We start from the raw sequence: 23,744 nt of genomic DNA, 5'->3' as shown, positions 1-23,744 counted from the left end.
TATGAGAAAGGCGGTGATGAAAGAAGAAAAGCCTCAATATCAGTTTGGATACAAGGCGAAGAAGGGGATGAGCTGTCACGGGATGGGGTTGAGGGAGGGAAAAAGTGAGTCTTGGAGGGAGAGGAATTCTTAGTCACTTTGTGCCACTGTGACTGCCTCTCTCTCTGCCTCTCTCGCGCTCTCTCTCGCCTCCTGAGGGAAACTCTATATACCCACACTCCTGCAGCTGTGTTATTTTCTGTTTTCTTATTTCAAAATTAATATCTCTTTTTCCATCCGTAGTCGCTATTTACACTCCCCAGAGCTATACGAAGTATTAGCCTACTGAGCCTACTGAGTTTCTAGCTGAAGATCTCGCCATTGGTGCGGATATATTTCATTTTGGATCCCTCCTATATACATTTTGCGGAGTACAATAAAAATGCAGCTAGTAAGACCCGATCAGAGACCTATATTAATGGCACGGGTTTCACCACAGGATAATGGGTCTCGTTTTTTTCTCAGTAAGAAAAACAAACTCCCCACAAGATTTCCATGCGCATCAACAGATCCGGTGCTCGGGAGGCCGCCAGGGCACACCTAACGCAGCAAAGATCCGACGCTCATCCCGACCCTCAACCAGTCGGCCCGCATTCAACTTCACTTGCTGGGTGCGAAGTACGTCTGTGTAAAGACCCTTTTGGTTCAAGCACATACCTTTCCTGCGGGCTAGTAATCTCATACTCCTGTTGAATATATCATTACCGGTGAAGTATATTAATGCCGCCCCGATCTCTGCATCAGGAACAAACAGGAGATCGATCCGACGCCATAGGTTGCTTCCAGGTATGGCCGATGCACCATGCCACTTGGACCCATCCTGACGCGACGATACGGCAAGACTGGCCTGCAAAAAGCCATTGCTGAACAATCTGGGAACGACAAGACCAAGCATAATAGTACGGATATGCTCCAGTGAAGCTCCGGGTTTGGTGATCAGACAGTCTACGTCTCCGCAGGTGACTGCCCCGCGGCGGTAAGAGCCCCCGATGATCACTTGCATATCCCTATCCACAGCCTGCACCGCCTTCCGCACAATTGCCCCGTGGGCTTCGACCTCCTTGCGGGGGATGCGTTGCGCGAAGTCGTTGTAACGTTCTACCCCAATACGTTGCGGCCTGCTCAAAGGCGCTCTTTCGAGTAGATCGCCCAGAGACGTATAGCCTTGTGCAACCCATCTGGAGGCCTGGGAAAGTCCAACACCATAGATGCCGAGGAATTCTTGAATAATCAAATCTTCTGGGGTATCGTTGGTATATTCGAGACATCGAAGGCGGTTGGTCAAGACGATTTCTTCAATTTTGTCAGCCAATCGCTCTCCGACACCTGAAAGTCCCCGAGCCTGTGCTCGCGTTGTAATCCTTTTTGATTGCTGTCGCAAAGCATTGATGGCTTTGCGGTAAGCGATAATCCGCCACTGATCTGCAGTTTGAGTATAATATGCTAGCATTTGCTGAAGGACTTCGATGGTCCTGTTGTTTGGGTTGACAGGTTTCGTTTCGGCGTCAAATTTCTGCATACAGGCAAATCCTTCGGTCCAGTCGGATTTTTCTCTACCTTGACCCTTTCCGTAGGTGATTTTTCGTGTCCTCCCACTTGATTCGTCCTCTGAACCAGTGGTTTCGATATCAGAGGCATCATCGGCGCCATCTTCAACCGGGGATTCAAGCGGGTCCAGTGGCTAGTGATATATCAGAGTTGTTCGAGATCCCACTAAAATGGAAGGACTCTTACCAGGTGACTTGTGGCCTTAGCCTCATTTATCATATTGTCCAATGCATCATCGCGCTCCCAAATAGCCTTGATACCAGTCTGCTCAGTTGTGGCCCCAAGGAGACATTCGACCCTTGTATCGGATACAGTCTTGGGTACGGTTTTTGGGGTGATTTCCGAGGAGACTTTGGGCAACTGATTAAGCGATGGTTTCTCACTTGAAGAATGATATTGATCTGGAGACTGATACGTCTGCCGCCGCGATGGCTTTAGCGGCAGCGAATCAAGAGGGGGGACTTCTACGACTGGAGAGTTTTCCTTCGCGGCAATCGGGGAACCATCGACACGAAACCGGAGCTGTGAAGGATTAAGAATCAAACGAAACTGTATGCATTCGGATGGGTAGGTTTCATTGACAAGAACAACACCCGTCTGTGGCAAAGTTAGTACCGAGGAGGGTTGTTTCATGTACAAACTAACTGGCAAAGCGTCAATTTTGAGATAGTCCAGGAGATCGCTAGACTGCAAGCCCCTGTCACTGATCACATGGGTGACATCACTTGCCCAAGTTCGGCTCCATCGTGCGCCATACTCTTGCGCTCGTTGAATGCGTAACCGTCGGAATGGTGATACATCATTGTTTGGGAAGAAAACTTGAACCGAGAAGTCAGTGAGAGTTAACATCTCTTAGATGAATCGAGAACTCACAGAAGATCAATCCGTCGAAGATCTGTTGGTCATCTGGGATGATCCTACCACTATTGGTTTTCCTTTTCTTTCGAGGAGTTCCGTTCTTGGTTGCAGACATGGTTTCATTCATCGGAGGGGTGTTCGCAGTAGAGACTTCGAGAGTATCGGATGTACTGTCTCTTTTGCTCTGGGGGTGACACGAGGGTCGAGAATCCGAGTTTGCTTGAGTAAATGGGGTGCGCTCAGAGGAGAGAACGACCTTATTCAAGTTTGGTATTTTGATTCCTTTGTCTGCAGAAGTTAAAGGACCCTCACAGCTATCATCATATTCTTCGTCTTCGTTATCCAGCTCATCCAGCTCATCAAGAGCCGCGAAGAAGCTCTTTTTATTCGAAAAATGCTTCGTCATGGTAAGTCCGGTTTCCGAAGAAGGGGCGGGTGCCTGGGCGATCCATTATATACCTACCCAGGTACCTTGGGTACCGGTAGCAGCCTGGAGTTCCGTCACTACTCCGTATGAGAGGATAACGGTCCGGAGTCTTCCAACTGGAAGTCCAACCGAAAGGCTTTCCGTACCCGTGGACGCGATTGCCTGGCGCGAAATCGACGCCAAGTCACGAGATAGTCTCGCACCTTTAAGTGCCACATGTACTTCGTATTCCTAACGATACAAATCTAATCCCGTTGAGAAAACTTAAGGGGGAAAAGCCAGAGTGATATATATATTCTAAATGTCTATACCATCTCAAGTTTTATTTCTGCCAAAAACAATGATGGACATAGCCTCGACTATTCCTCCCGAAATGGAAACACCGGGTCATGTGACCGTGAATTTCCATGGAAGATCGCGAGTCAAGATCGAGAGCAAGTGTCGTCACAAACAACCTCACAGCCCACCGATAGACAATCAGTATGTGGAAGTTTGCTCTCCCTACCGGATTGGGTGCCGACCTCCCCCTCCGGCGAACTAGCCGGTATCTAAGCTGTCAATTCCGCAATCCATCGACTCTATCCCAGCTCCGAACCACGCCCTTCTCTTTGCGCCAGTATTCCAGTAAGACTGAAAGTTCTAGCGACTCCAAGGACGCCGCACCCATAAAGCGAACCATAAGAAACGACACACACCAACGCCTGTCGACTGCTACCGAGTTCAAACAGAATTTGCCCTCCCAGGATGGACCTCAACCCGGCGACGCAGACTTCGTTCCTCCAAGACTGGATAGACCGATTGGCAGCCCGCAAGCGCCCTCAGAAGGACAGAACACAGGTGTTGACACACGGTCAATGCGCCAACGGCGCGACGACTTTACCAATTATGACCGGCACATCAAGCGACGCAAGGAATTGTACGGCTTTATCCCTTCTTCCCCGCATCTCGAGATACTTAAGTGGTCAACAGCAGTACTAACAAGCCATGGCAACTCGCAGGACAAAACAAGTGGCGAAACCATATTTCCGTGAATGGTCTAATCTCCGCTTTGCCGAGGGCAAGACCTTTGTCTCAAACCCGCGTCTCTTTAAAGCCGACAGAGCCCTATACTTCCCTAACATGCACGGCGTGACACTGGCATCCCCGAAAGATCCTCAAAATACCACCACGCAGCTGCGCGGCAGCATCTCCGTCGTGAACCTATTCTCAAGTGTGTGGGCCGAAAGCCAGGTTGCGACGTTTACAGGACCGGAACAGAACCCCGGACTGGTGGAGGCGATGGCTAGTGGTGGGAGACTAGTGCAGAGGATTGATATCAATCTCGAGGAGAACAGATTGAAGGCGTTCCTGGTGAAGAGATTCATGTGGCGGATGCGACAGAAATTGGCTGCGGAGCAACATTCGCGGTACTTCCTTGTACAAAAAGGGTTCGATCAGGCCCTCAAGGAGACCGTGGGAATGATGAATTCTAAAGTAGGCTATGTCTACCTGGTTGATTCGGAATGTCGCATCCGCTGGGCAGGCAGTGGGCCAGCTGATGAGTCTGAGTTGGAGGGACTTAATGCTGGTTTGCTGAAGCTTATTGAAGAGAAGAAAGCTGCTCTTGAGGCGCAAGACCCAGCTCGAAGGTATTGATTGAGTCGGGAATGACAAGGGCTACTTGAAATGTAGCCTCGGATGTGATTCAACCCCCCTCCCCCTCAGTTGAATTTGTACATACAATAGAGAATGTGTATAATAGAAAGCATAACAAATAGGCGTCATCAAGACCCTGTCACGAGAATTATCATCGGTTCTGTCAAATCCCCCGTCAAGGGGGGCCTGGAAAATGCCTAAACCCGAACGCCTTCAACAAGATAAATTCACTCGCTAGAGAGCAGCAATCGACACAAGAAGTAAAGGATATAGGGGCGGTGCGAACGAGCTGCTGCCGAGAATTTGCATGTGCAATCTTACCGGAAGAATAGCAACATCAAAAAGCAAAAGCCAATAAAGCACCCGAGTATAATAGCATCTCGCCTTTTTTTGTTTCCAATCTTGCCGATGAGATAGTTCATGCCGGGGACATTTCCAGCAGCGCCAACGATGCGCCGATTGATGTTGGCAATGGTCTCGCTCTGGATGCCAAAATTCTCATTGATGGCATACGCCTGGCTCAGCACGCCGTCCATCATGTTGTGGCTGTTTTCGACTCGGCCCCGCTCCTCGAGCATGTACTCTGCCTCGGCGGCGGCGGGGTTCGATGCGCGATAGGAGTCGATGTCTGAGCGGACATTGGATAGGAGGTTTGCACGGTCGCGCGATTCTGAAATAGCTGCAGCCAGGCGCTGAAGCTCGCGGCGATGGTCTTGCAGCACTTCGCGATGGCGGGAGACGTTGTTCTGTTTCAGGGCGGAGGAGGTGAGGGTAGCTTCGGAGTCAAGAAGACGGGATAATTGGGCTATAAGAGATTCACGCTGTACGGAGTATTCATTAGCTGTCGGGTATCTCTATCGAAGGTTGCTAGACAGATGTACCCTGTCGAGGAGGTCTTTCAATTGCGATTCAAGCCGTAGCTCTTCATCGGTAGGTGATGGTGGAGGCTTGGTAATGGAAGCAAATTGTGAGTAAGTATGGAAGAGATTCTCAGTCTGGTGGTGGATCAGTCAACATTGATACATAATTCTTGGTGAGGCTATATTGGTACCTGAGTTTCGAGCGACCGGGCTTGTTGTCGGAGCTGTGTCCACCCGGAGCCTGTTGCAGATGCCATGGCAGGCGAAAGGACAAGTTGAAAGTGGAAATTAAGCGGCAAACGAAATCAGATATGCTCAAGAGTTGTCTTTGGACTAAATAATCAACCAGTGCAAGGGCCGAGGTGCTCCCTGGTTGTCTACGTAAGTTGCAGCCCATGACGGGGTAGAAGCGCCGCTAACCGGATATAGTAAGTTTTTGCCCCAAGGCCTAGGCGAAATAGAGGCCATAAATATCAGGCAACAAAACAAGGCATAAGTGCCACCAAAATCACGTGCACCCGCTAAATGGTCACAAATTCGCTTAGCCCTAGTCCCACAACCAGTCGCAAATTGACCCTCGGACATCTTCAATTCTCAACGTCGACAACCCACATAATTCAACGCCACCATGGTATGTCCTGCTGTGCAAATGCTCTTATCTCAAAATGCTGATGAATCCCTCTTTTTTTCCAGTCGTCCAAGGTCAAGGCTGGTCAGCTCTGGGGCAAGAACAAGGATGAGCTCGCCAAGCAGCTCGAGGAGTTGAAGCTGGAGCTCAACCAGCTCCGCGTGCAGAAGATCGCCTCCGGTGCTTCCACGAAGACTCAGAGAATGTGCGTATCCGACACCCCCGATATTTTCTTTTTGTGCGGATGAAATTTGGAGATTTGCGGCATGGAATCGAACCCGACCGGGCAAGACAACGATCAAGAGGAGGATTATGCCAACAATCAGCAAGAAACCACGAAAAGGAGATGAACATTGCGACATGAAAAAAAAGAGACGATATTGGGGTTCATCAATATTCGAGATTTGATACTAACTGGAATTTTTCTACCTTTTAGCGGCGAGGTTCGCAAGTCTATCGCTCGCGTTCTCACCGTCATCAACGCCAACCAGCGCGCTCAGCTGCGTCTGTTCTACAAGAACAAGAAGTACCTCCCGCTCGACCTCCGCCCCAAGCTCACCCGTGAGATCCGCCGCCGTCTCACCAAGCACGAGCGCACCCAGATCACCGACAAGCAGCGCAAGCGTGACATCCACTTCCCCCAGCGCAAGTACGCCGTTAAGGTATGATCCTCCGATAAACCCTGGACAGTGATTTGGTGGAACAAGGATCATGAGATGATTCATCTTTACTCCCGGGCCACCAAGGAACCTGCCATCATACGAATCAAGTCGACCGAACACGATGCTGATCGTCTTTTTGCAGGCTTAAACGCAGAACTTGTTCGGATATGGAGTTTTGTGGGAAGACGTTGCTGGCCTTGGACACAAGCAGGACGTGACAGTGTGGACCTGAAAGCTTGTGGAGGGGTCGGTTTTCTCTTTTTTTTACATCCAAAAAAATGGAATTTGATTATGTATCTAAATAGGATGCAAATCGACTCTTGACATGACACGATTATAGACATATTCATGCTCTTGCTCTTGTGTAAGACCACTGAAAATCCACCTATACATATTTTGATATGTCATGGACAATCCATATGACAAGCACAAAGCAATAAGGCCAATCAAGGGCACATATATTGCGCTAGGCCCAATGGACACTGCTATTACCAGTCATTTACCTCTTGCCTACGATGGATGCACTGTGCTATAAACACCAACCTAGTTCGTGGCTCGATGGCATCAACAACCTTGGAAGTCAATTATCCAGGGCATTCTCCCGCTACATCAACACTGTATACTGTCATAATATGCATGCGAGAGATGTCATCTTTCAACTGCATGTAGGTATGTAGATGATGGTTCTAAGTGTCACATTAGCAAGCACGTTTGCAATACATCCCCACCCTCTATGTTGAGACACCCAAGTAGATCGATCAACCCCACACCACCATTAACCAAAGCCAGAATTTTAGCCATAGTATCCATTTCTATCATCAACGAATGTTTCAAGTTGGGCTAACCCCATTCCCACTTGCACCCGCACTGCCAGTCGTAAGCTCCCCGGTGTCCGTCTCTAAAACCCACATGCCCCCACAAAGACAAGACCGTAATAGCCCCAGCTTAGCAATCATCTTGAACGATAGAAGGGATCGGGGTAGATTGGTATCCCCAGAAACCTCACAGCAACGCGCACACCTGCGCTTCTTGAGCGGCGCCACCCGGCCATCATTTCCTAACGGCAATGGTGGGCGCAACGGACATTTTTTGAGAATGTCAATCTCGCGCTGCTTATGATAAAGTGCAGTGCGTCGGTCATTCCCAAATCCAAGCCAGCTATAGTCCCCAAAGTAGATAGCCATGCGATTGATCTCGGATTTGAGCGCCGGGACCGTCTGCCGGAGGAGTGTGGCTACGGCTGTGATGAGCACTGGCGGGATTCGGGCGTTGACTAGCAATTCCTTTTCAGGACCGGGTCTTTCGGCGTCGCCGAAGCCGGCGCCTTGGTAGGCGTGCTTCACGGCCGAGTCGACTCCTGCTAGGAACTTCTCGTACACGTCGATCCGGACCGGTGATGATTCCAGTGTCTGGCAGATCTCTGTGTAATAAATTCTGGAGTCGCCCATTAATGACGTGGCGTTTGCAGTCGCAAAGCCCGCATGCACGCCGCGAAGGCCACGGCAGGTAAAGCGGAGGAAAGCGCGAGACATGCTTGAGAGAAGAATTAGGAGGGGAAGGGAGGATGTGCTTTTCACTGCGAAGATTGAGACGTATTAGCTGAGCCCCGGAGGATGGAGTGTGTTAATAAGTCGGCACTTACACTTCTGAGTGAATGCTTCGGGATCATTGAAGACCTCTTCGAATTCGTCGGCCATACTGAAGATCTCGCTTAGAAGGTAGTGGGAGAAGTCCAATGTCCACCTGGTATTGCCCAATACCATGCGAAGAACATCTTTTGTTTGTATTAGCAGCAGTCAACCGACCAGGTATTCTTGAAACTCACCTGGATCATGGGTTTCAGTCTGGCCTCCTTTATTATACTGAAAGAAATATGCGAATAGAACCGAGGCATGTCTGAGCTGAAGAATTGCCCATGGTAACGCTGATGAGAGGTTGCGCCGCTTGAGTCTTCCCTTGAAGCCCAGCCCGGCCTGTAAGCTGAGGCATCGAGGTATGTATGGATGGCTCATGAGTTTGTCCTGTTCAGCTGTGAAATTGCAATTTACCGGCAATGCACGATACACCTCGCTAATGAACGTGGTTTGAGCTTCTTTTGAGGATGTCAACGAGCTTCCTTGGTAATTCGGAAGGACTCAATGCACTCACCTGGTGATAGCTGCCCGAGGGCAACCATGAGTATGTCGTCCGTATTGAAATCGACACCACATCCACGACTGAATGCCAATGTCAAGGCCGCAATAGCCGCAGAGAAATTGTCTACACGTTTCGGTGAGTATAATCCCTTCATAGAGGTGATCTGTCTTGCACATACTCTCATCATAGAGACCTTCTGTGGACCCAAAAGAATGCTCCATCACTCTCAATTGCACGTGTCCGTCACTGTCCAGCGTAACGGCAACGCAAGCATTAGGCGAGAAAGCAATATGAAGACCTTTGAATGTCAGTTCCTACCATATATCTGAATGCAAAATGGAAATTTTTCCAACATACCTGATGTCTCGATTGGGTACTGGAACCCAGCCTGAGCCAGACAAGTCACTGTACTTGAATCATCAAGGCGGTTGAGAACTGCCATCGTTCGTGTGTCGTAGCATGTTATTGAGCTATCATCATGGGTGACAGCCAAGACCGTCCCATGCTCGACCAAATCGACCGAGACAATGTACTTGTCACAATAAATATCTTCCAACCTGCGCAGCTCCATCGTAGGCTGGGGATACATCAGCATTGCTCCAAGCAACAGATAAAAACTAATTGATTCATACCTTTGTTTGAACGTTGCTCTTCTTTGACGTCACTTCGTCAAACTTGGGATGGAGGATCTGCGGTGCAGATTCTAAATGCCACCTGACTATCACACTCGGCGGGCCTTGCTGGCCTGGATAGTCATGTACAGCATGGAGGGGTTTCGCAAGGACAGCCAGGATCCAAGGGTTGGCAGTTGACCCTGCAGGACTATCAACCTGGCCTGGCATAATCTCTAATCGCATCAACGAATATACCGAGTTCAAAAACGGCAAAGATGGATCGGAATGGTCTGGACCCCTGTTGACGTTCAATATATTGCTGGGCATGTCGACCTTGCAGTGTATTAAACGGAAGGTTGGGATGGGGAATTGGCCTGGCGGTTTGGCCTGTGCCGGCTCCCATTGTGGTGGGTTCCAGCTGATATGCACTCTATAGAGACACATCTTCTGGCATGCGGAGTAGGTAGAAAGAAGGATCCCAGCTGCATCAATATGTCAGTGGCGATGGAATTTGACGCTCTGACCGAAAGCAAATACCTTGTGTTGCGGTCATGGAAGCATGTGTTAATATTCTATCCGAAGAACCCGTGTTTTTCAGTTCTGCAGGTAACTCCGCCCATTTACTGTCCGGGTTTTGGTATATAAGCTTGATCTGTCCAGCCCGGGTCACGCAGATCAATGCGCCTTTGTTAGCTGGGTGGAATGGCCCGATCGGGCGTCGACGGAAAGGCGAGTATGCCCATCGACCATTCACCTTCGCTGCTTGATGAAAGGCGTGCACCTATATTGCCACGTTAAAAGCTTTCCACTTTAATTAATGGAAAACTTGACGTACATAACGTTGAGAGTTCAACCACATCATTCCAACTACTTGGTTGCCATCGTCGCCAGAGTCAAACGAGGCTTGACGCAAGCTTGAGATGCTGTTCAATGCAATTGAGATAGAATAGATGGATATACGACCAGAACAGTCGACGACAGCCAGTTCTGAGCCGGTCTCATTCCATGATAAATGGGCCAACTGGTTGCCATTATGAGCCTCCAAAAGTGGAGCCAAAGATGACTCTTCTCCAAGCACCCATTTTCCATCTGATGGACGGCACTGGAGATGCCGGACAATCACCCGGAGTCCGTCCGGGGAAATAGATGCAATACATCCCATCCGAGACCAGGCGATTTTCCTAGACAGTTGTTAGCCGAAGGATATGAATGTGGAAAATCCATCAGAGCTTACTGGCAGCACCCTAAGAGACGCATCTCATCTAGACATTGTGCTAGACCTTTGATTGGGGGGGCGGCCGACAAGCCCAGCTCCAGGGAGTTGGGTTCCCCAAAGAGATCATCCACATTGATACCCTCCTCCATGATCAAGGGCATAATATTTGTCAGACCACTGTCAATGGTGTTCGATAATCAGGAGATCAATACAGCATAACTTCATGGCCTTGCCCGGACCATTGGATATCAGATGGGATTATTATTATTCGGGAAGGGGAAAGGGGGTCCCGAGATCGGCGCCCAATGTTCAAGTAGATGGCACAGACACTAACAGCGATGTTACAGTCAAAGCAACACTTCCAGCTTTCAACATGAGGGGATCATCGACCGAATCCAAATGGCTATGCCCTCAGCGCCTGGACCTCTAGGGACCAGTGGCCCGATTTCCCAGATGCTTAGTCACGTCGCGTGACGTCGGTCAGGTGACAGGTAGTCCTGCCAACGACAGCCGACCAATCACATGGGTATCATGTGACCCACTATACAGCACAGCGAATCACCACGGGGCCCTCCGACTGTCACAACATGAAAACGAGAGAGAGAAAAAAAGGAAAAAAATATAGACAATAAGGAAAAAAAACAAGAAAAATATAGAGAAAGCACAATAGAGAAAGCACAATAGATTGAAAACTTGGCGGTCCTATTGAGTGTCCAAGGACAATTGACTATTCTCAAGTACATGTAGTCAATGGCTAATGGATTTCAGAGTATCTAGAGCCATTGTACCCCGTAACCGTCCCTTATATCCCTCTCTTCCCAAGTATAGAGCCGTGCTAACCCACAACGTTCGCATCAAAACAACATCATCGAGTCGCCCTGGTCATAATTCCTATTCGTTCAACCCAATTTCCCCAGGACCACATTCCTTCACCCGGAATCTCCATATCTTCGGTCAAAACAAAGAGTCTTTCTGCGGGTTCTTTTTTTTTTTTTTTTTTTCCCCTCCGACCCAAAGAGCCCTGAAGTGCACGGGTTTCGTTAAATGCCCTTTTCCCCCCCCCCCCAACGCTGACCTCATCGTCAACGTCCTAGCTCCTACTCTTCTCCTACTCTTCTCCTACTCTTCTCCTACTCCTTTCTCCCTATCCTCCTTTTCTCCAGATCTTCCACTTCGTTGATTCCTATTCTCCGCGCATGATCGCTTTTTTCGAGGTTCACTGACGATTCGTGCGACACTTGGAGATATTCCCGGTTCTTTTCGCCCGACTATCCTGGGGTTCGGGTGACATTCTCTTCGCTGTGACATAAGCTCTCAGCCCATTCGCACTCCACACACAGCCATGGGAAATTTAACCATTGATGAACTATCCGATGAATCCGACTTGAGCTCTGCGCCCGCATCTCCGTGTCTATCTCCGTGTCCATCACCACAGCGATACCCAACGCCTTCATCCCAGGTGGACGCTGAGCTTGCCGCTGAGGGTTCTGCACGCCAAGCCCGTCCCGCAAAGAGGAGACGCAACCCCCTACCAAAGGAACGGACCACCCAGTATATCGATCTGTCGAAATGTCTCGATCAGCAAAAGAACCAGTACGATCTGCTGGTTCAGACTCTTCGACACCAAAAGGATATTGTCGTCATCGCTGGCGCTGGCATCTCAACCGCCGCGGGTAGTAAGTTTTTGCTTCGAGATTCTGCCACATCGAGTCAGTCTAACTCTACATACAGTCCCGGACTTTCGGTCCACGGATGGTCTCTTCAAGTCGTTACAGAAAAAGCATAACCTCAAAGCATCTGGGAAACTTCTCTTTGATGCTGCCGTCTATCAAGATGACGCATTGACGGCGCCTTTCCATGAAATGGTCCGGTCGCTGTCGAAGACCAAAACGGAGCCTACCCGCTTCCACAAAATGCTCGCCCGATTAGGTACCGAGTCTCGCCTGAAACGACTATACACACAAAATATCGATGGGATTGAGACGTCTATGAACCCGCTGGCGACCGAGGTTCCACTGAGCGTCAAAGGTAGCTGGCCGGTCACCATTCAACTGCACGGCAGTATTGAGTGGATGGTATGCCAGAAATGTTGCTACCTCACCGATTTCCAAGCGGACATGTTCACGGAAGCCGACCCGCCCGCTTGCACAGATTGTGCTGTGAACGACCAAAATCGCATGGCCTGCGGTCTACGGAGTCATGGAATCGGACGGATGCGCCCGCGCATAGTCCTCTATAACGAGCACAACCCCGACGAGGAGGCAATCGCATCTGTGATGAATGCTGATATCAAATCCCGACCTCGCGTCCTAATTGTCGCCGGTACCAGTCTGAAGATCCCTGGAGTCCGTCGCTTGGTCAAAAGCATGTGCGCAACGATTCGGAGTCGCAAGGACGGGGTCACGATGTTCATCAACAACGAATTACCGAGCGGCAAAGAATTCGATGACTGCTTTGACTTGATTGTAAAGGGGTCATGCGATGAAGTCGCCCACCAAACGAGACTGGAACCGTGGAATTCAGACGACAAGACGCCGTGCACATACGACCCCTCGCTCGAGCCGATTCCCCTACTCAAGAGCTCCCTCAACACCCACGGCCACGATTCCGATCTCAACGCTGTTTCCGTTATTGTCCCACCGAAAAAGAGATCGCGCATTGATATTCCTCCTATGTCACCTTCTTCCAGCCATGATGAGAAGCCTGCGAAAAAGCCTGCTACAAAAGCCACAAAGGACAAGATCAAGAATCCAGCAAGCCAAGGTACCTCTATCAAAGACGCCATTGAGAAGACCCATACCGCCGTTCCCAAGGCCGCTCCCAAGGCAGTTTCTAAGGCCGCTCCCAAATCTCGTGCCAAGAGGCCTGCCCCCAAGGCAGCTTCCAAAAAGCGTGGCATGGAACCTACCGTACAGGTCAAGAAAAATGCCACACTTAATTCATTCCACAATGTCCGCGTCACCAAAACTTCTCAATCCGCTGGGATCATCGGCACAAAAGTCGATGGCAAAGCTATGCAACCAGTTCCAGCGGGTGCTTCGAGAAATAATGGCCCCATGCCTTCAAAAGCCGCAGAACAGCTGGTGAAAACAGATATGAGCCTCAATCTTGAGACGATTCCTCAGGTGGTGGCTTCATCCTAATTGTTTATGTTCCGGTCATGGTTTTAATATCCTTATCGCTCTCTTGGCCGATGTTCATGACACGATGCATGGTTATCAAGACGGCGTCATTGGTGTTGCTTTTCCCTTTGTTCTTTTCGATGCTTCCTCTGCCCCTCCTGTTCCCTTCCGGTTTTTCTATTTCCCTCGTTGTTTCCATATTTACCTTTCATGGACTGTATTTCTAGTTGCATCACCTACGTTTCTCCTGGGTTGATCTTTGCTGCTGTCCTATTTTCCAAAGATACCATTGATAGACTACCGTCTCTTGCATGGGTTGGCTCGGGCGTTCTTCGGGCAAGGAGCCGTTTTTTTTTGGGCATGGTGGGCGTTGCTTGTTTCTTTCTTCTCTTCTAACCTCATGATACTCCGCACGGGTGTCACGGGTTCATATGTGGATTATCTAAATGAAGAATTCGGAATTTGGATATTGTCTTATATTGTGCTGTCGCATCCGGTAGAATATTCCTCGGCTTCCTTAGACACAACAAGTGTTGTTTCTGTCTAGTTGATGCAAAAGCCGGTGCAGCGGCGCGTTAGGCATTAATGTGTATACATACATGTATGTTATCCCCAAGTCCTTACGTTCTGCTAGATGAATGTTGATATAAGTCCACCCTCAATTGTCTTGGACTTCGTAGTCTATATAAGTGCCAAGAAAGCGCGACATGCAATCCATTCATCATTATTTGTATAGTACAGCAGAGACATTCCTTTCTTTTGCCAGTCAATCTCTTCTCGTACCATCCAGAACAGGACAGGATCGTTTGGGACCCATCCGTATTCCAGGCCCTCTGGAATTGGCTGATATTTAGCCCAGCCCAAGATCATCCCTCAACTGGCTACCTGGCCCATCCTCATCCTCATCCGTCTCTCCAGCATCAGGATCATAAGGACCTCTCCTTGCTCCAGGCTCACGATCCAGATCCTCCACGTAATGAAGATCATCTTCACGTGGACCACGTTCGTTCTCTTCTTCCTCCTCTTCCTCCTCACTCTCGTCCTCATCCTCCTCCTCTTCAACATCTTCGTCCTGCGTCTCATCCCCATCCCCAACTGAGCCCGTATCCCGATCTCCATCACCATCTCGTTTCACTCTCTTCGCAGGATTATCGAGCATCTCAACATCGCCATTGTCAGCTTGTGTAGCCCCTTCCTCTAATGTATTCTGCGTCGACCCATTTCCATCAGCCTTCTTGGGCTTGCGCCTCCCGGCTTTGATCTCCGAGTATGCCTCCAGTTCCTGCTCGAGCCGGCTGCGGAAAGAGTCGAGTTCTAGCTCGGAGAGGGCGTTGAAGACATCTGAAGGGCCGATGGTGCGTTTAAGAGTTCCATCGTTGGCACTGTGATTAAATTATGTTAGTTTATCATAACATACTATGGAATATAAGAGGGGAAACGCTGTCCAAACCTTCGGACTGGAGTACCGGAAAGGGAAATACTAAGGGATATAGGAAGGGCGAACATACTGTGAAGACAGGTAAGAAACAAACACTGTAGCGGCTTTCTGCATTGCCAGCACAGCATCTTTCTGGATTGTCGTATTTGGCGGAAGAACCGACTTGGCGAGACGGATCGTCAATGAGCGTGGGAGGAGGTAGTCCTGTAGATTATGGGAGATAGCGTTAGCCTGGTTCCTGTTTCAACATGCCATGTGGGGAGAATTGAACGGAGCTGTAGCCATCTTCAGTATTGAATCTCGGTTCGTGTCTCTGCTTACCTCGACACTAGTGCCCGCCTCAGCTCGAGCCTTTAACTGCTGCTCTGTCGCAAAGATGGGCTTTTCAGCCTGCGGTGCTGCGGGTGAGTGCTGGATTATGGATTCATCTGGATCAGCGGGTGTCACCGAGGATGTAGATTTGCGAGGTGGCATTTTGGTAGAGTCGAAGCGTGGCGATCGGATAGGTGGTAGCGCGTTCGAGAGATCGGGGGGTTAATAATATGTAGCCCCCCTGTGAGATAGAATTGGATTGTTTGATATATTTCTCTGGATTCCCTTGAAACTTCTGTCAGGTTTGAGCTGTAGTCATGGGTTTCGGAGATGAGACAATGTTCGAGAGTTGCAAGGAGGACGCGCCAACGCGTTCGATTTCTGGATGTGGGGGCTTGGCGGTGATGTCTACATATGTACTTTGGCCTATTTCGGCATCAGTTTTGTCCCTTTGTTTGACTTTGACCATTTTACGATTGGATATGTAGAAATACACTTCTAGCAGGGTTGTTCGGAGAAAGACAGTTTACTGATGCTTTTACACCACTGAAATTGAGATCAAATCTAGGGAACGATGGAATGCCAACATATAACGCCCACTTTTTGGTATCCAGAAAGTTATAATCAAATGAGATAATGAGTTCATAACGCGAGCAAGAGGAGTGGCCCTTACTCGGCCATCTCCTCGTCATCACCCTGTCCATTGCCCCAGAGGCCCTCAATGCTGAACTCCTTAGCCCATTGGGTGACAACCTGTGTGGTATCAACGCCAGGCTCAGCATTGCCTGCAGGAGCATCCGCTGAGACAACGGGCAGCACAGGCGCATTGGCCCAACCTTGAATACGACCATCTCTCCAATCGGTGATTACAGTCATAGCAGCACTCTCGATGTTGGGAACACCACGCTTTCCGAGACGGCCGCGCTTGCGGGCAACCTGAACCAAGAAGTCGGTGGTCTTGTCGCCGTTGCTAGGGAAGAGAGCTGTGATACCGTACAGCTCGAGCATCTTGTTGAGGAGGTTTTCTGAAGCGGACAGGCGCTTCATCAAGAGATTGACTGCGGGAATAGGATCTTCGATCTGCTTGGGTGGGACAGCATTGAGAAGAATCAGACGCGCCTGCTCTTCTTGCTTCTTGTTCTTCTTGGAAGTCTTGTCGCTGGCGCTGGGGAAGACAATTCCAGGAGAGTCGATCAACTTGAGCTTGTTGTCCAGCTTGACCTGGCGCAAGCTGGTGGTAACGCCGGCTTCGGCACCGGTCGGGCAAGCATTGCTCGAGCCCTTGTTCAAACGTGCGGTAAGTGCGTTGATGACAGAGGACTTGCCAACGTTGGGGTAGCCAATAACACCGACCGAGATGGATCGCTTCAACTGCTTGGAACCAGCGTATGACTTGAGGGCACGGAAAAGCGTATCTGAAGTACCCTTGACCGTCAACTGCTTGTGGTCAAAGCTGTGTGCGTTGGCAGTGCCGCTGGAGGCCTTAAGGGGAAGGGTTGGGAAGGAGCGGCGCAGGTGGATCAACCAGGCCTTGAGCACTGGTGGCGGGACCAGATCGATCTTGTTCAGGATGAGAATCAATCGCTTATTGCCACCATCGGCAGCCATGATCTCACGCTCAATGTCACGAGAGCGGGTTCCCTCGGGGTCACGGGCATCAAGCACGTACAACACAACATCAGCGCTATCGGTAACTTGCTTGAAGACCTTGTCGAATTGACGGCGGGAGCTCTCCTTCGAGAAAGACTTGGAATTGACCAGTGGTGCGGCAGAATCGTCAATCGTTGCGCCTCCCTCCTCGTCATCCTCCATCTCATCGTCATCGTCTTCATCCTCGTCATCGTCCATCTCGTCGTCATCGCTTTGGTTCTCATCGTATTCTACGGCGCGAGCGCGTGCTGAGGCAAGAAGTGCGGCCATGGGGTTCGAATCATTGCCCTCGATGTCCATATCATCATCTAGCATATCGTTCTCATCAATGTCGACAGCCTCGGCGCCTTGCTTGGCGGGCAAGCCTTCAGCTTTGCGGGCTCGTGCCTCATCCCGAATGCGCTGTTGTTCTTCTACCTTCTTGCGCTTGCGCTCTTCAATGTCATGGAGAAGCTTGTCCTTGTTGGGGAAGAGATTGGGAATGCCAGGATCCTTCTTGAGCTTTGACCGCCATTCGGGGTTCTGTAGATAAGTTGTCAGAATGAGAATCCTTCGAGAAAGAACTGTATGCCGTACCTTCTTTGCGAGCTTCTTTGCCTTCTTCTGCTTCTGAACTGCAGACTTTTCAATCTTGTGCCTCAAGCGGACGGGAACCCGCTTGGAAGTCTTGCCTGTAGACCGTCAGAATTGCGCCCGAAGACCTCAAAGTCGAATGGTGAGAATAGTAGTCTTACCGAAACCACTCTTGGTGACCATTTTGAATGCACGCCTTTGTCAATCACAAAAATGTGCACAGCAAACTCTCAAAGTCTGTTTGCAATGGGGATTAGAAAAAGTTGAGTGCCAAGATTTCCCACAGCCGATAAGCGGACTAGTAGTTGAGCCGATCTCCGAGATTTTCTCATGACTAAACTTGCGGGAAACTGCCTAATTGAGTATATACCCGACCTGAGGGCCCAGATGCACAAGCAAGAAATATATATGGTGACACTCCAGCTCTAGCGTCTATCCTTTCTTTTTTTTCACATCTTTGTATATTTCGCATTGATATTTCAAGGATACGTCGAGAAAGCTCTCCTGATAACCCTTTTTCGTCATATCTACCAAACATATATCCCGCGCATCAACGCCCCCCGCATCTCACGTCCCCCACCATGTCCGCGGCAACAGGATCATTCTCCGCCCCTGCGCAGGTTCATACATTCGATGGCCTTCTTTCTGACTTTGACGGCACAATCGTGGACTCGACTGATGGTATGCAATGCCCATTCGAGTCCACTTATGATCCATTGGAATAAATATTAATCATCGGGTCTTGAACAGCAATTGTGAAGCACTGGCACCAGTGAGTCATAAATTGACCCCAACTCCAATTCTGCGAGCAAATACGCTAAGATTGGTTCTCATTCAGAATTGGCGCTGAGCTAGGCGTTGATCCTAAGTCTATCCTCGCGACCTCGCATGGCCGCCGCAGCATCGATGTGATGGGTCTATACGACCAGACTAAGGCCAACTGGGACTGTAAGTTTGCTGGACATAGCCATATTTCCAGATCAATATGCGGCTTTCAACACCCCAGAATAACAAAACCCTCTGATAACATCCCTTCTCCACAGACGTCAACGAAATCGAAGGTCGCATTCCTAAACAATATGGCTCCGACGCCATCGAAATCCCCGGTGCCCGGGACCTCCTCACAGCCCTCGAGAAGTCCGGCGCACGATGGGGTGTTGTGACGTCTGGAACCCGTCCTCTAGTGGATGGCTGGCTGGAAGTGATCGGCCTCCCACGCCCCAAGAACCTGGTGACAGCAGCGGACGTGCCGCTCGGCAAGCCGGACCCGCGCTGCTATCTGCTAGGCCGGAAGCAGCTAGGCATTGAAGAGTCAACCTCTATTGTTGTGCTCGAAGATGCGCCGTCAGGTATCAAGGCTGGCAAGGCTGCTGGGTTCAAGGTAATTGCGCTGACGACAACGCATTCACTGGAGAAACTCCAAGAGGCTGGCGCGGATTGGATTGTGGAGGATTTGAGAAGCATTTCGGTCAAGGATGTTGTTGATGGTCGGGTGCAGATTGAGATCAAGAATGCGTTTCAATAGGTGGGTATCTCCGGCTTGGTCTCGCCAAGTCGCTGCAGCTGCGTAACGGGTTCTTTCTGAGTTGGGTTGCACAGCATAGGGGTCTTAAAGTCTCTTTCAGAATCAAAGTGCACCGCATACATAGAGGGCGGATTAGTACATATTCAGACTTCCTGGGCTTTATTCATATACTTTGATATCGTATGGGTTGGCATCGAATCCAAATTTTGCCGAGCTTGTAGAGGGTACGGAGCATCCAGACCGGTGATAATCACCATTCACATCTACCAACACAATCAAAATTGCAGCTGAGGTTGCTGACAAGATACCTCGTGTATACATGGGAGTTGGATCAGGCTTTCCTTGCTGTCGCAGTATATGCCCCTGATCAATATGCCTATTGGGCCTGGTGAACAAGGCTGAATTGAATGGTCACCAGGTTCCGCATGTTTTGAAACAATACAAAGATACGTACTCCATATATTTACGGAGTACAAAGTTCCGCAGTCTCTCAAGGAGTTCCCCGGGAGCTAATCGTCCAGGCAAGGTGCAAGATGCAAGTTGAGAAGTACCTACCTATACGGAGTACCTGGGGCCCACATCAGACCCATGTGTTAGTACCTCAAAGCAGGCATGGAATCCACCCAAGCTCTTTACGAACGAATCGGTGGCGGTATGGGTGCGCATCATGACTTCGTTGGGTGACAGCAGACAAGTCTCATTGCAAGGATGAAGCTGTATAGCTGTTGACAAAGTGACTGGACCCTGGGTACGGAGTAGACCCCATGGTGTATGTGGCGGATGCCGTTTGTACGTACGGAGTATGCAGCTACACAATCCTTGCATCTCCAAGCCGGATTTCTTCGGCAGTGCGTTACAGAATGCAGATGTACTCCGTACCCGCTGCTCACTTCTGATCCAATCATCACGATAGGGCGGGCCGTCAACTACCGTTCATGCATGGTCGAGCCCTGTGTGGATTTCTGTGTGGATTTGAAACCAAGCCGTAAGCACGGAAATACATCCCCGAGGAAGATGACTTCAGTTCTCAAATAAGATTCAAGTTTGAGCCTGTTGAGAGACACAATGTTCTGCTGGCTGCGTCCGGAGTGCCACACTTGTGAGGGCATCGTTTTCCTCACAGCGACGCAGAATCAACTGCACTTTGCGGGTCTCATTGGCGTCCCAGTGAGTTTTGAGATCGGACACATCCTATCTCACTCGGGAAGCTCGGGGCAAGAGCAAAGTCTCTCTCCAATGGTGTTGATGGAGACCATATTGCCGGTGAGAGCAACATGCAAGGGGGCTAGGCTGCATCCTGCACACGGGCTAAAAAGATGTGCTACTCGAGTGCAGGCTCCTGACTATCACATCCAGCTGGACCATGAGAAGCAATACGGAAGAGATCCTTTGCTCCAATCTGGAGGAAGTTATTCGTCCATGAACGCATTGCGTTATACGGAGGACGGAGTACTCCGTACGTCAATATGTGATGAAAGATGAGGGGTAAATGCAATCTCATCACATCAGCTGGCTTTTGTCTTTGGTTTTGGTTTTGGTTTTAATTCTTTAGTTCCGATCTGGGCCACAGTATCGGGATACACCACGAACAAAGGAGAAGAACGGGTCCAATTATCTTACAGACCGTTCGTCTGTGGCTAGTTTCGCACATGATCTGCGAGTTGGAGGGTCATACGAATGTGACCAATAAACCTGTACAGAGTAGCTATATGCATGACGCTCGATATAGTTCTGCACCGCCACTGGATTTTGGTGCCACAAGGGGGTAGCCTTGAGGATCTGTCACATTCTTGTATCTACAACCCGAGAGGATATCCACCTGGCTTTTACTCCGTATATCGTACTCCGTACGGAGTACTCCGCGGGCACCGAAATACCCCGAATATGCAGAAAAATACAAAATGATGAGTCCAGAAAGCCACTTGTGAAGCTATGCACACGAAGCGAAATGGGTCAATGACGCGCGGAGGGTCTCCAGTTGGTAAGTCTGTCAACCCCCTCAGTTTTGAGGACTGAGGGGTAATCAATCAGCCATCACACACCTATCCAGTTTCAAAGTCCCCGGGGAATTTCCCTCATTCCATAGGACTGTGTGTTTTGCAAATTCCAATATTTGAGATAGGGATTTCCAGCGTACCGGTTCACATCAGATCCAATCAATAGTCGGACGGAGCACAGGGGTCCGTGCGAAAAGTGAGTTACGGATCGACCCAGGGGTCATGGCAAATCTGGATCTTAAGATCTGTGCAACGTTACTGTAACGGCCAAGGAATCGAAGTACGAAGGTGCCGTACGGAAGGTCTAAGTTGTGCGTTGTAGATGTACAACATTCGAAGGGGTATAGAATATCAGAGATCGGGCATTCTCGGCCAGACTGGAGGAATATCAAGCTGGTCCATAACTATGCTGCTCAAATCTTGAGTCTCCTTTTTCGCATACTGTTCACGCTGTACGGAGTATAACGTAGCCACCTTCGATGATGACACCATAATGTTAGTGGGGGTGGGGCATGATGTGCCAGGGTGAAAGCTAGCACAATTGCCGAAAGGGGGGAAGCCCTGAAACAGTCAGAAGTCTGATCGGATGTGATGTGCGGAAACCGATACGCGCCCTATTGCACCTGATGCTTGAATCAGTTTGTCACTATCAAGCTCAATTCCCTATCTCGCTTTGTCGAAAAATGGGACACCGTGATACAAAGTTTGGGAAGAGAAGCTAAGAGCCACGTTGTGTACGGAAGGCTCCGTACTCCGTACCCTCATAGGATCTACTGAGTGCGTTACCAGTCTCACCAGAGGTCTTTGTTGGGGATCTTTTCTCCGTGGAGAAATAGAATCATATCCCTGTGGGCAATCACCCCACTGTATGTCTCCCGTTCTATATGACTGGCTCATCGAACATGACCAACCTTGAATCACTGGGTGTCGGCTATTTCAGTCGGACTCTGTTGTCAAATAGAGCACTAAATGGCGCAGATCATCAATTGGGGATGAGGGGTATTGCTGTGGCTTACCAAGTACTCCGTACGGAGTACTCCGTACCCAGGAGTACAACGTATGGAGAACATCACAACTACAGCAGATGTTCCGCTGGACCGGCTCGTCGTTTTCCTTGCTCTCTTGGGATAATCCTATGCATGTGTCGCCGAGGAATATTATAAACGAAATATGAGTCTGAGCTCACTACGGAGTACTCCGTACGCCGTACAACATACGGAGGACGCGATCCTCTTATGGCTGGAAAATAGGCGTTTCGGAAACCCCCCGACTCCATAATCCAGGCTATGTCGCCCAATAGAATCGTAAATGTTGTCGTTAATCAATTGGGGTATTCAAAAGCCAGTGCAAAAGGTCTGTAACGTTCACTGCCGGAACGTTCCAGTCAAAGCATGGGATGAAACAAAGTCGAAACAAAGAAAAGAGAAGGAAACAAGAGCAGAATAGAATGCCAAGGACAGCGGTCTCCGGATCCCCGGGAAGTGATCATCAATGTGTGCATGTGCATGCGCATGTTAAGGGGGCGGACTAGATTGGGACTGCAACCCTCGTGACTTGCTTGCATGGAGCCTCTTATTTCCAGGGAATTAGCGCTCATCAAACTGGGCCCAACCAGATCCCTGGGAAATGGCGAAATGGTGTCACACTTGGAATATGGTTGGAGCCTGGAGAACCCCGAATAACAGGGGTCTCCGTCCACATTTTGCCCAGAGGGAGCGCCACATGAGAAGAAAGAGAAAAGGGCTCGGCAGATCCTTGAGTGATCGACGGGGGATCTGTCGACTATTGATGTTTAGTTCGTCTTGGCTGACTGCTGCCATGCGCCTACACTAGGATCGATTTGTGCTAGCGGAAATGAGAGCCCTGGTCAGACACGGTAACAGATAGTTGACATCCAATTGCTTCAGGAGTCAATAGTCTGTTATAGGTATTTGCAGCAATCATGGTGTTTATTTCCGAATCATACGGAGTACAGCCGTGGTATTGGATCGGGCACCGCGCCCGATTATCTGACCCAGAGCATCGGTCCCCAGTCGTTTTATACGGAGAACGGAATAACGAGGGAACACTTGGGAATACTTGACCGGGATGATTGTTTGGGAAGGAATTGTGACTGTTACCTAAAGCAGATTTCTCATGCAAGCCCGATCACCATACCAAAGCAGATATCTACTTCGTACTGTGTAGAACAGTACCATATCATGACTTGAATATACCTGGGTAGGTCGTTGGAAGATATACTCCGTATCGAGAGTACAAACTACGGAGTACGTTACACAATATCAAAGCAAAATTAGGTACTACGTATGTAATCGGGAGATCCACTGATGTTTCTTTCCAAATTAATCCTGGAAATTGCTTCTGCGGAGTCTACGGAGGAGTGGACATGATTTTCTTTGCAGCGATGGATGATGGGCCACCTCCTGGGATCAGACATGACGCTAATGCAGGAACTGGATTTTTTGCGTTTGTGGTTTTTGTTTTTTTTGTGTAATCCGCGGAAT

The 23,744-nt window shown here is 49.6% G+C and overlaps 9 protein-coding genes across 9 annotated transcripts; 4 read left to right on the top strand and 5 right to left on the bottom strand.

The window, feature by feature from the left end:
* Positions 1 to 541: 541 nt before the first annotated feature.
* On the bottom strand, positions 542 to 2,851 carry N7457_000730 (DNA-directed DNA polymerase IV; the record flags this gene model as incomplete). Its single annotated transcript, XM_057171798.1, has 4 exons — positions 542 to 1,720; positions 1,774 to 2,184; positions 2,233 to 2,405; positions 2,461 to 2,851. 4 exons carry the CDS (start codon positions 2,849 to 2,851, stop codon positions 542 to 544), a joined length of 2,154 nt encoding a protein of 717 aa, XP_057035701.1.
* A 503-nt stretch (positions 2,852 to 3,354) lies between these two features.
* On the top strand, positions 3,355 to 4,507 carry N7457_000729 (mitochondrial ATPase complex subunit ATP10; the record flags this gene model as incomplete). The annotated part of the gene is made up of 2 exons (XM_057171797.1): positions 3,355 to 3,788; positions 3,871 to 4,507. 2 exons carry the CDS (start codon positions 3,355 to 3,357, stop codon positions 4,505 to 4,507), a joined length of 1,071 nt encoding a protein of 356 aa, XP_057035700.1.
* A 317-nt stretch (positions 4,508 to 4,824) lies between these two features.
* On the bottom strand, positions 4,825 to 5,624 carry N7457_000728 (putative vesicle transport v-SNARE protein Gos1; the record flags this gene model as incomplete). The annotated part of the gene is made up of 3 exons (XM_057171796.1): positions 4,825 to 5,328; positions 5,389 to 5,502; positions 5,559 to 5,624. The coding sequence occupies 3 exons, from the start codon at positions 5,622 to 5,624 to the stop codon at positions 4,825 to 4,827; spliced, it is 684 nt and encodes a 227-aa protein (XP_057035699.1).
* Positions 5,625 to 5,995: 371 nt separating this feature from the next.
* On the top strand, positions 5,996 to 6,805 carry N7457_000727 (60S ribosomal protein uL29; the record flags this gene model as incomplete). The annotated part of the gene is made up of 4 exons (XM_057171795.1): positions 5,996 to 5,998; positions 6,061 to 6,200; positions 6,432 to 6,657; positions 6,800 to 6,805. 4 exons carry the CDS (start codon positions 5,996 to 5,998, stop codon positions 6,803 to 6,805), a joined length of 375 nt encoding a protein of 124 aa, XP_057035698.1.
* A 682-nt stretch (positions 6,806 to 7,487) lies between these two features.
* On the bottom strand, positions 7,488 to 10,784 carry N7457_000726 (mediator of RNA polymerase II transcription subunit 16; the record flags this gene model as incomplete). Its single annotated transcript, XM_057171794.1, has 10 exons — positions 7,488 to 8,233; positions 8,300 to 8,431; positions 8,483 to 8,749; positions 8,806 to 8,916; positions 8,972 to 9,091; positions 9,151 to 9,370; positions 9,426 to 9,889; positions 9,945 to 10,188; positions 10,243 to 10,588; positions 10,642 to 10,784. 10 exons carry the CDS (start codon positions 10,782 to 10,784, stop codon positions 7,488 to 7,490), a joined length of 2,793 nt encoding a protein of 930 aa, XP_057035697.1.
* Positions 10,785 to 11,965: 1,181 nt separating this feature from the next.
* N7457_000725 (putative SIR2 family histone deacetylase (Hst4)) lies at positions 11,966 to 13,766 on the top strand (the record flags this gene model as incomplete). Its single annotated transcript, XM_057171793.1, has 2 exons — positions 11,966 to 12,299; positions 12,355 to 13,766. 2 exons carry the CDS (start codon positions 11,966 to 11,968, stop codon positions 13,764 to 13,766), a joined length of 1,746 nt encoding a protein of 581 aa, XP_057035696.1.
* An 829-nt stretch (positions 13,767 to 14,595) lies between these two features.
* cbfA (uncharacterized protein) lies at positions 14,596 to 15,657 on the bottom strand (the record flags this gene model as incomplete). The annotated part of the gene is made up of 3 exons (XM_057171792.1): positions 14,596 to 15,127; positions 15,254 to 15,387; positions 15,505 to 15,657. 3 exons carry the CDS (start codon positions 15,655 to 15,657, stop codon positions 14,596 to 14,598), a joined length of 819 nt encoding a protein of 272 aa, XP_057035695.1.
* Positions 15,658 to 16,164: 507 nt separating this feature from the next.
* Positions 16,165 to 17,901, bottom strand: N7457_000723 (GNL3/Grn1 family GTP-binding protein; the record flags this gene model as incomplete). Its single annotated transcript, XM_057171791.1, has 3 exons — positions 16,165 to 17,667; positions 17,722 to 17,816; positions 17,880 to 17,901. 3 exons carry the CDS (start codon positions 17,899 to 17,901, stop codon positions 16,165 to 16,167), a joined length of 1,620 nt encoding a protein of 539 aa, XP_057035694.1.
* Positions 17,902 to 18,299: 398 nt separating this feature from the next.
* Positions 18,300 to 19,243, top strand: N7457_000722 (HAD family hydrolase; the record flags this gene model as incomplete). Its single annotated transcript, XM_057171790.1, has 4 exons — positions 18,300 to 18,399; positions 18,469 to 18,490; positions 18,557 to 18,666; positions 18,762 to 19,243. The coding sequence occupies 4 exons, from the start codon at positions 18,300 to 18,302 to the stop codon at positions 19,241 to 19,243; spliced, it is 714 nt and encodes a 237-aa protein (XP_057035693.1).
* Between the last annotated feature and the right edge of the window lie 4,501 nt (positions 19,244 to 23,744).

This window comes from Penicillium paradoxum (genome assembly GCF_028828445.1).
Source record: "Penicillium paradoxum strain IBT 22861 chromosome Unknown utg000002l_segment0_segment0, whole genome shotgun sequence".
Taxonomy (NCBI): domain Eukaryota; kingdom Fungi; phylum Ascomycota; class Eurotiomycetes; order Eurotiales; family Aspergillaceae; genus Penicillium; species Penicillium paradoxum.
Note: the sequence above shows the minus strand (reverse complement) of the source record. Positions and strands in the feature narration are given on the sequence as shown.